Below are 9,397 nucleotides of genomic sequence, written 5' to 3' on the forward strand. Positions count from 1 at the left end.
GTCATATACAATTGTTTTTCAAAGACAAATAAAAGGAGAGCACGGAGGGTGGCGCAATTTCAAATTGGAGTCCAAGGGAAACATTATGCCGCAACATGGGACAAAATGCACTACGCATGCGTCATTTTTTTTTTAACTGGACGTATTAAATGTATGATTAAAGTAGACGCTGCTTCCCAAAGCGTTTTAGATGTGGCTTTTATCTTTTGACATTCAGCGTACTGCTTTAAGGTTTCGCAACAGGACTTCGGTTCTTGCAACGTCTCCTCGGAACTGAACCAAGTGCCACGTCACCCTACGTCACTACCGTACCTGCGCGGCCATCTTGAACCCTTCGTAAGCTGCGGACACAGGAAAGCAGAAAGGCTTGGAAAAAACAGCTTTTACAGACGGAAAAGGGATATGCCTGGTAGAATCAAGGATATTTAAAGTAATAAAGGTCAAACAGCAGGAACGAAGGAAAACAATTAAAGCAGACTTCTAAACAGCCATCAAAGTGCCTCGGATAACCGGACCTTGAAGTCTAAATTCTTCTTCGGACAAGGAAGGAAGAGTCGAGTCACTGAAGGAAAAAAACACATTCTCAGTGAAACCATGAATCCTGAATAGTAAGTGTCACATTTAAACGTTCCATTAACGAGTATTCCACACTTATTTACCGCTGTATAATTGTAATATTTGTGGGTTGTGGTGTAACCTCCGTAGAATAGTAGGCTAATTGCTCTGTCGTTGAGCGTATTGGCAAACAGGAGCTAGCAGGCTGGCGTTGAGCAGGGCGCGGACAGCTTCTTCTTTTATGTGTCACTCTCTCGGACGTGGTTTCACTAACGTCAGCTGACGCCTCACTCGTGCTTCGTTTTTATTTTTTTGCCGGCGACACGCGATCTCTAACTGTACACACTAAAGAATACATTGCCCACCTTCTTTGTATGTATATTTAGCGAAACCAGGTCTTCAAACCAGAGCGTATTGTTTACAGTTTTAAGTTTAGATACCGTAATGTGAACGAATGACCAAAGCTCAAATAATGAGAAAACGGAAACCAGTCCAGTGACGTTTGTGTAATGGCTGACCTATAGCCTAATAAACAGCCACGACTCAGGACTTTTAAAGGCGCTTATTGTTACCAGCATATGGTGATGTGTCGATGAACGATATCAACTTGAGAAAACACTTTTTAAATCGAATACATTGTGTTTTATTTATTTATTTTCTATAAGTACCGAAAAGGTCGTTCGAGTGTAACATGCCATGTAGCTCGCAGGCATACAGCCCTAGTAGTTTACTTTGTGGTGCCAGAAGTTGGAGTTGTGTAGCTATACTGGCCAATCTTGCATTTTGTTTGTGTAGTGCTTTGCCCCAGATTACCATAGATTATGGACTGTTGTGACGTTGATAGATAGACTTCATTGAGGCTGTAAAATGTCATTGTACAAGCATAATATACAAAGACAGTAAATAACAATAAAGTACGGTGAAGAAGCACAACATAGACATAATAAGTACAACAACTAGCATTTTTACAAAAAAGTAATTTAATAAAAAAACTCCCAAACTGTTATATTTTTAACATGCATAGCATAAGCAGGTTTGGGTTCAGACTACGCACTAAAAGTTGCGAAATGTTGGGTTTATTGCAACTTTTGTTTTGCAGTTATTAGTACATGACCATAATTAGTTTGGTTTGTACTAACATAACATAATTGAACTGTCATATTCAATGCCTTTATACATGATTTTTAATTGTATTAACATCGGTATATTTAAAGGTCATACAGGCCTTTGTTGTACTTTTAAAAGAAGGAAAGGAAGGAAAGTGAACTACTACCAAAAACTACTATTATTTCTTCTACTACTATTGAATTTCTATTATTTATTGATTTAGGCAACAGTACCCAAAGCTCTTTTATTAATGATGTATGTTAATGGTCATATAGTAAAGGCTCCGTAAAGTTTTCTGCATGTTATTCTTGTGTTAATGCTGCCTGGTGTTCACATATTCAATGACTACAATGTTAACTTGAGTACTGATGCCTCAATTGGCTTCTGTCCATTGAGGAACATGCAAGGGTTAATGTCAGATGATACGACAGAATAGCAGATGTTGGATGGCTGAAGTCAAAAGACACCCGGCTGTCATTAAATCCCTATGGTAGAGCTGCAAACTGGCAGAAAGTATAATCAACAGTTCCGTCTCTGAGTCTGAGCTCACCCTGTCTTACTAGCTTAGCTAACACCTTAGGCAGATGCTCTTTGTTTACCCGTATATTTACACATTGTGACCTCTCTTTGGGTAAATATGACTCATTACAGCTCTAGCATAGTGTGATGAAGTCACATCTGAACAACTGTAATTAGTTTGTTAATTAGATACTAATTATCTTGCACTAAAGATTTTTACTAGGGTTGCACCGATAATATTCGGCCATTGAAAATGATTGCGCGAAAATGGCCCAAAAGTGTATTTCCCAAAAACTTTTATCCAAAACAAAACGGCCAAAACAGGAAGTTTTGTTGATGTCAGCAAAAACCGCAGCCAGTGTGGTCTTGTCTAAATGTGCCTGCATGTCTGCGGTGTGGATGTAATTCAATAAATCTGAAAAAGACCCAAGAATAGCGTTTTTCAAAGCATGTAACACTGAAATTTTAAAATTGGGTGCATCTGCAGAATTTCTTCTTGTCAGGTTTAATTTATCACCTGAAATCCAAACATTCAGATGGTTATGCTGATTATGACAGGAAGGAAAGCCTGTTTGCGCAAACAGGAGCCAGGAGCTCCTCACGACATTCAGTTCACACTAGAGTGAAGTGAATACTACTAACTAAAGAGATCAGGTTCTCTGATGCCTCTGTAGCAGATGATATTCTTTTAATTGCAGCACTACAGCATCTTCTAAGCAAAGAAGTTGAGACTGACCATGGAGTGAAAACAATAAACATAAAGTCTACCAGCACACGTTTCACTGAGATCTATCCAGATCCTCGCCACTTCGTCGTCACTGTACTTGATCCATGTTATAAAGATCATTACTTGGATGAGGGAGTAAAGCAGCGCGCACGAGAAATGATCCAGTGGTTTGCTTTAAATGCACGTTGTGGTTTTATGAGAGAACATATTTAATTTTACAATCTTTCAGCAGGCCAGTATGTGGTCTCAAGTTTAACATTTTATTTTGAATTATATTTTATTTTAAATTGTGCACTGATGGAATGTGCTAAATAAATATTTTCATCATTTTATTATTGTTTTATTCTTACATTATACAACATTAATATTAATTTATGCGATTAAAGTGCCGTTATTTTATAAGGTTAGTACACAGTTATAGCCATAAATGCAATGGTACTCATAATTGGCATTATAATTTCTTTTGGTGTTTTCAGCCTTAGTTTCCTCATTTTTGGTTTTCAGTTTTCGGCCTTAGTTTCCTCATTTTTGGTTTTCAGTTTCGGCCAACAATTTTTACTCCATCAATGTTTACAGTGATAATGGGTAGTTGTGCTGTTTGGTTTCTATCAGATCTGTAGGAATTGGCCAGGAAGGAAATGGTGCTCTCTGGATATAGAGTTTATGTCCCTGCAGGGTATTAGTCAAAAGTTTAGGATCAGACAAAAAATTAGCCCATCTGATCCTGTACCTAAACCCAAATGCTGAACTTATTTTTGTGCCACATGCCATAAACGGGGCACTACCACCTCAGCACCAGCAGCACGTGGCGTGCTATAGGAGGAAAGAAGGTCTTGGATTGGTATTGGTATTGGCTGATACTCCAAGTTACTGTATCAAACATGAAACAGTTGTATCAAGATTATATCTTATTTCAAGTTTTTTAAGCAGTGCTGTCAATGTGGGGAGGTTTTTTCTATGATCTCAGTAGTTAAGCTCAGAAGGATTAGTTAGTTAATTAGTTATTATTAAGTTTTTAAATGTAATTTTAAACAAATAAACTATAAAATCTTTTTGAGTAATTCAAGTAACTGGGTAAGATATGATGAATAAGATGATACAAAATACAAAAGTTGAGGGTATTACCAGGAATTGATTTAAAAAAGGTTAAACATTGATTTTAATGGCTTCTCTATAAGACATCGTTGAAAGGTGAGGAACTGTAAAGTCTATAGATCTCAGACCTAAAACAGCATTTCACCATCTAAAATATCTGTCAGTTAGCCCATACTGTAGTTGCATTTGGTGTCTCTCGAGCCAATGAGTGCCCACACAAGCATGCATATCCACGTACGCAGAGGTCGCACTACTCCATGATCCAGCTTAGACTTGCATGAATATTCTTATTTTCGCTTGCATAGACTTGCATGAATATTCTTATTTTCGGTATCATCGAGATGTAAACCAGCATGACAAATACGTTGTAAAAGCTGGTCTGAAATGTGATACATTTGTTTACATGTGCCATGCTTTCGCTGTTAGCATGCTGATGTTTGTCCAATCAGATTGAGCCCTGGACACTTGGGCATGCTTGCACGACTGTCTAGCCAGTCAGATGATAATGGTTTAGCCAGTCAGATGATGCCCAGCTTCTCTTAACATTCCTGCAGGAACGGTAGTAAGAGGAGTAAAGAGAATGCCACAGGCTGGAGAGCATGGCAGAGGAAACGCTTTTGGCAAAAAACACATAGCACCTCCCTAATCTGGCAATTCTTTGGATTCAAGTGAAGTGACAATTTACAGACTCGGGTGCTGAGCAGGTCCTGCAGGGCCATTGTAGCAGCAACTATAGGCAACACCACCAACCTCTATCACCACCTGCTGCAGCACCATATTTAGCTGCACAAGCAATTTAAGGCCAGTCAATCTAGTGCATAGACGCTGAGCAGCAGCAAAGTAATGCGACCATCACAGCAGCATTTGCTCAAAGTTTTGTGAGGGTACCTCCATATGAAACGTATACTAAAAGCTACACAGAAGTTAACAAATTATTTTTCTGTTGCTGCTATTCTGAAACTGCATGAGAAATTGTGTTTTATAGGTAGTTGCTTTCCGGGTATATGTTTTTTCTTTATTTTCTTTTAATTTCTTTTTCTATTAACCCTCCTTCTCCAGTTATTTTATATTTCCGGTAGGAGTGGAGAATTAAGCAGTAATTTTACATATTTTATTTATTTATGTTATTCATTTAAGCTCCCTCCTCCTTGAGATTCTTTTATTTCAAGAGGTATTTTTGTTTTTGCTGAAAGCAGGGAAATTAAACTTTTAAAACTAAATCTTCATGTTATTTCAAAAAATCTATTTTAAATAACATGTTAATTAATATAATGTGGTGTTCAATAAAAGTACACACAAAAATATTTTTTTCCATTTTTTTATTTATTGTCACGAATGACTCACCTAAAAGCAGGGAATCTATTAAAGTTGGAAAATCTGAAAGAGACAACTTGTATGCTGATTTTTGCTGTAAACCAAGTCTTATGTATTGCCTATTATATCTGGCTAAATATATAGAAAAAACAAAACAAAACGTGCAGTGAACAGCAATAAGGTATATAATACTTGCCATTGTGACACAGCACACCACTGCACACAACGAAATGTGACCTCTGCTTTTAACACATCACCAAAGTAAACAGTGGGCAGCTTTAAGCGCCAGGGGAGCAGTGTGTGGGGACGGTGACATGCTCAGAGCACCTCAGTGTAACTTGGCAGCTGGTGGACTCGACTCTGAACCACACACCCCCACTGCTAGGCCACAATAAAGACTTTATGGAAAATGTGCTGTTGAATTCTTTAATGTGCTGCACATCACAATTTAGGTTAACAAATGTATGAATTTGAACAAAGCACCGAGTATGCACAGAACCAAAAATGATGAGAAGAACTTTAAAACAAACAAAAGTTGGTTTCAGATTAATATGACATAAAAACATACTGTATGACACTCACCTACACTAACACAATGGTAACATCAAAAGGCGGGCAGACAGGCTTATACTAGGCTAAGGTAATGGAAGGGGGGTTGGGGAATGAATTGGTTCTGGCTCGGCTGGAAGGAAACCATCTACTCCTCCCAAATCTCCTTGTAACGCTAAAGGGAATTCTGTTTTAAACACGTTTTTGTCAGTTTAACCTTCAATAATGTTTAAAAGTCGGTGCAAGCATATTCTCAAATCGATAATAATCGTGATTTTAATCTGATTTTTGCCATAATCGAGCAGCCCTACTCTAAACCCTAGGTCACTCTTGCGGTCTTGTGAAAATTGTCCTCATTACAATGCAGCCCATGCTGCATCCAGTGTTACTGACATATTGTCAGCTGATTGAGGTCACAAGTTTCAGTTCCTGTGATACAAGAATAGCTACACTGCCTGCGCTGTTTGTGACATGCAATTCAGGTTTTTCTTTCCAGTTTTTTGTTTATTCTTTAGTGGAACCTGAAGTAACAAATAACCAGTGCCGACATCAAGATTGAATATGAAAGGTTTTCTCAATTGCAGGGTTGCAATAAAATGATAATTTAAAATCAGTGGTTCCTGAACATTTTCTCCAATGCAAAACTTTTCATTGAACAAAGAAGTAACAGTAAATATCGATGAAATGTAGCCACTGTAGCACAAATACAAAGAAATATTCAATTGAAACCATGAAATTATTTTACACAAACTTGTATAATGTACATTACACCTCTCCTCCTGTAAGATGAGTCTGCCTCTGCTTCCATAGCCTGGAATGTCTGCTGGTACTGTACAAGTTGCATTACTGCCATCTACTGGCTCTGTTTTTGACTGGTAAATATGTCCAGCCAGCAATTTCTGACCACTTGCAAAGGAGGGAGCAGGGAGCTGTATGTAGGTAGGATTTTTCCAGCTGTGTTCTATTATAACATTGAAAATCAGTTGGTGAATTCAAAGTTTAGTTTTCTTGTAAAAAAAATATTGAATTTAGATATCAAAAGTTTTTTTGGAATCTAAAACTCACCGTAGATTATGAAACTACTACTACTCTCCATCTTGAATTCCCCAGGTACACTGGCTGTACTCTGAACTCAGCATGACCTCTAAACTCGTGCAGTACTATAGTTGCCCTCTGGGTAGACCATTGCATGCCTTTCTTCATATCAACATAGACTCAGTCCCTCTTTTATCCATTTGCCAGTGATCTTCTCATTCTCACTTTCCTATTTAAACTAATTGTGCCAGGAGCAATAAGTCATTGTACCAACTGCGGCTTTAAGACAGGCTTCTTTCTGACCTGTCCTGTATTTTTTTTCCAGTGACTATCTGTTTAAACTCCTCCTCATTGGAGACTCTGGAGTAGGAAAATCCTGCCTTCTGCTCCGTTTTGCAGTAAGTATTACTTCTTTCTTACCCACTTTTAGATATGTTCCACTACTTGCTTGCATTTGAATGCTTGTACCACTGCAGCTTTAAGTGTAATTGCACATCCTATCGATACCCTAATTTCACCTCCTCTCTTCACCCACAGGATGACACATACACAGAGAGCTACATCAGCACCATTGGAGTAGACTTCAAGATCCGCACCATTGAGCTGGATGGCAAAACCATCAAACTGCAGATTGTGAGTGCTGAAAGACACACAATAGAACTCTGCTAAGTTACATCTTTCTTTTTAACTCAATTCAAGAGGAGCCAAAGTTCAACATTGATTCATTGTGAATAAATTGAGAATGTCACAGAAAAAACACCTAATCATTTGATTATGTCTTTATTACAGTGACTTTTCTTTTAATAGGCCTTTAGTCCAGCGTTTCCCAAATTACATTAGACAAATCCAGTGGTGCACAAACAAACAAAAATGTCACAAAGTATATTTACTGCAATATATTAATTTTCAATTTACTTAGTTTATGTGAAACCAGGGCCTGCAAACATTGTCACAAAAATACACTCAAAAATCTTTTTAACCCTCCCATTGTCCTTCGCATTTTGTTCACACCGAGTGTCCTCGCAACAAATTTTCATCTTGTCCCACAATACAAGTATGAATCAATATAAGGAAAAGTTGGCATAAGCCGGGCAGCACAGGAGCATGCAAACGCACATGCACACATACACACGCCCTCACACACTTTTTTTTCAGCTGCTGCTACCTAGTAAAAGGGCATTCTGTAATTCTGCTTGTCACAAAAGGACAATCAAAGACTGACGGTATTATTTTCAGTGAATAAATGATAGTTTCGAGACGGATGATATAATTATAATTTGTATAATTTGTATATGTATAATGTTACATCTGCTGGTTCACTGCTAATCAACACTTAAAATGGTCATGATGATGATCATTTGGAAAATCAACAATCAGAGATGAATTGACATTTAATTGTGTTTTTAATTGTTTTGTTTTTTTGTTGTTAAAATGTTTTTTAAAGAGATTATTATTTATTTCTACATACTGTAGAACAATTTAATTTCTCAACAGATAACCTCACCATCAAACCCATGAATCAATCCAAGTATAAATTTGTTCTATTCAGAACATTATAGATGATCAAATATATCACTAGCATGAAGCTCTGAAAAAAAATACTATTTTAACATTTGGCAATATGTTTGATATTTCTTCTTAGGCTTTCACTTCACTACGTTTTTGCTTCTTGTTTTTGTTCTTGTCAATGTGCCTTCTCTGACTTTTCCAAATTGCAAATATTAAACCATTGGCATCAGAACTTTGTTGCAGTAAGGATATTTTAGACATCTACTTAAGATGTATAGTGAATTTATTAGACAAAGAATAATTCACATGTAACTGTTGGACAAAAAAAAAGCTGGAAAGACCTGTAGTAAAGTTTGCATTGCAATGGATGGTGTTCATTCATAAGGCACTGATTTACTCGCCTGTGATAATACTTGCAAGCACATGCTAACATGACAGTATTGTCACTGCTTCTGGAAGAAAAACTCACTTGGAGTATGCATCACAGTGAGGTTTCATTTAGTATTTACTATCATGTCAATGATGTGATGGAGTTTTAGTTAGCATTATTCTGTTAGAAATTCCCTCTAGGTCTTCACGTTGAGATTTTGATCATATGGAACATATGTCAAACTATTTGTCCGTTTCCCTCTGTTTCAGTGGGACACTGCAGGTCAGGAGAGATTTCGCACTATCACCTCCAGTTACTACCGTGGAGCTCATGGCATCATAGTTGTATATGATGTTACAGATCAGGTGAGTGTAAAAAATAAAAATATATATCCATATATATAGATATATAGATATACTATGGCATGCCATTCAGGAAATTAATCTTTGAATATATATACAAAAAGTCTGAATACATATATAAAAATCCTGAATATATATACAGAAAGTCTGAATATATATACAAAAAGTCTGGATATTTATACAAAAAGTCTGAATATATATACAAAAATACTGAATATATATAAGTGGCGCTTTGGCCCAGAGGCAATGTCTCTG

At 37.1% G+C, this 9,397-nt stretch overlaps 1 protein-coding gene across 1 annotated transcript in view; it reads left to right on the forward strand.

Annotated features, from left to right (window-relative positions):
* The first annotated feature begins 164 nt into the window (after window positions 1-164).
* rab1ba (zRAB1B, member RAS oncogene family a) overlaps window positions 165-9,397 on the forward strand; it is a 20,200-nt gene continuing 10,967 nt past the window's right edge. Inside the window, exons 1-4 of the mRNA XM_008319454.3 lie at window positions 165-608; window positions 7,227-7,299; window positions 7,439-7,534; window positions 9,050-9,145. Coding sequence (XP_008317676.1) covers window positions 595-608; window positions 7,227-7,299; window positions 7,439-7,534; window positions 9,050-9,145 — 279 coding nt within the window. The 5' untranslated portion in view covers window positions 165-594. The remainder of the gene's footprint in view (window positions 609-7,226; window positions 7,300-7,438; window positions 7,535-9,049; window positions 9,146-9,397) is intronic.

The sequence above is a fragment of the Cynoglossus semilaevis genome, chromosome 1, assembly GCF_000523025.1.
Source record: "Cynoglossus semilaevis isolate Cse_v1.0 chromosome 1, Cse_v1.0, whole genome shotgun sequence".
In the NCBI taxonomy this organism is placed as follows: domain Eukaryota; kingdom Metazoa; phylum Chordata; class Actinopteri; order Pleuronectiformes; family Cynoglossidae; genus Cynoglossus; species Cynoglossus semilaevis.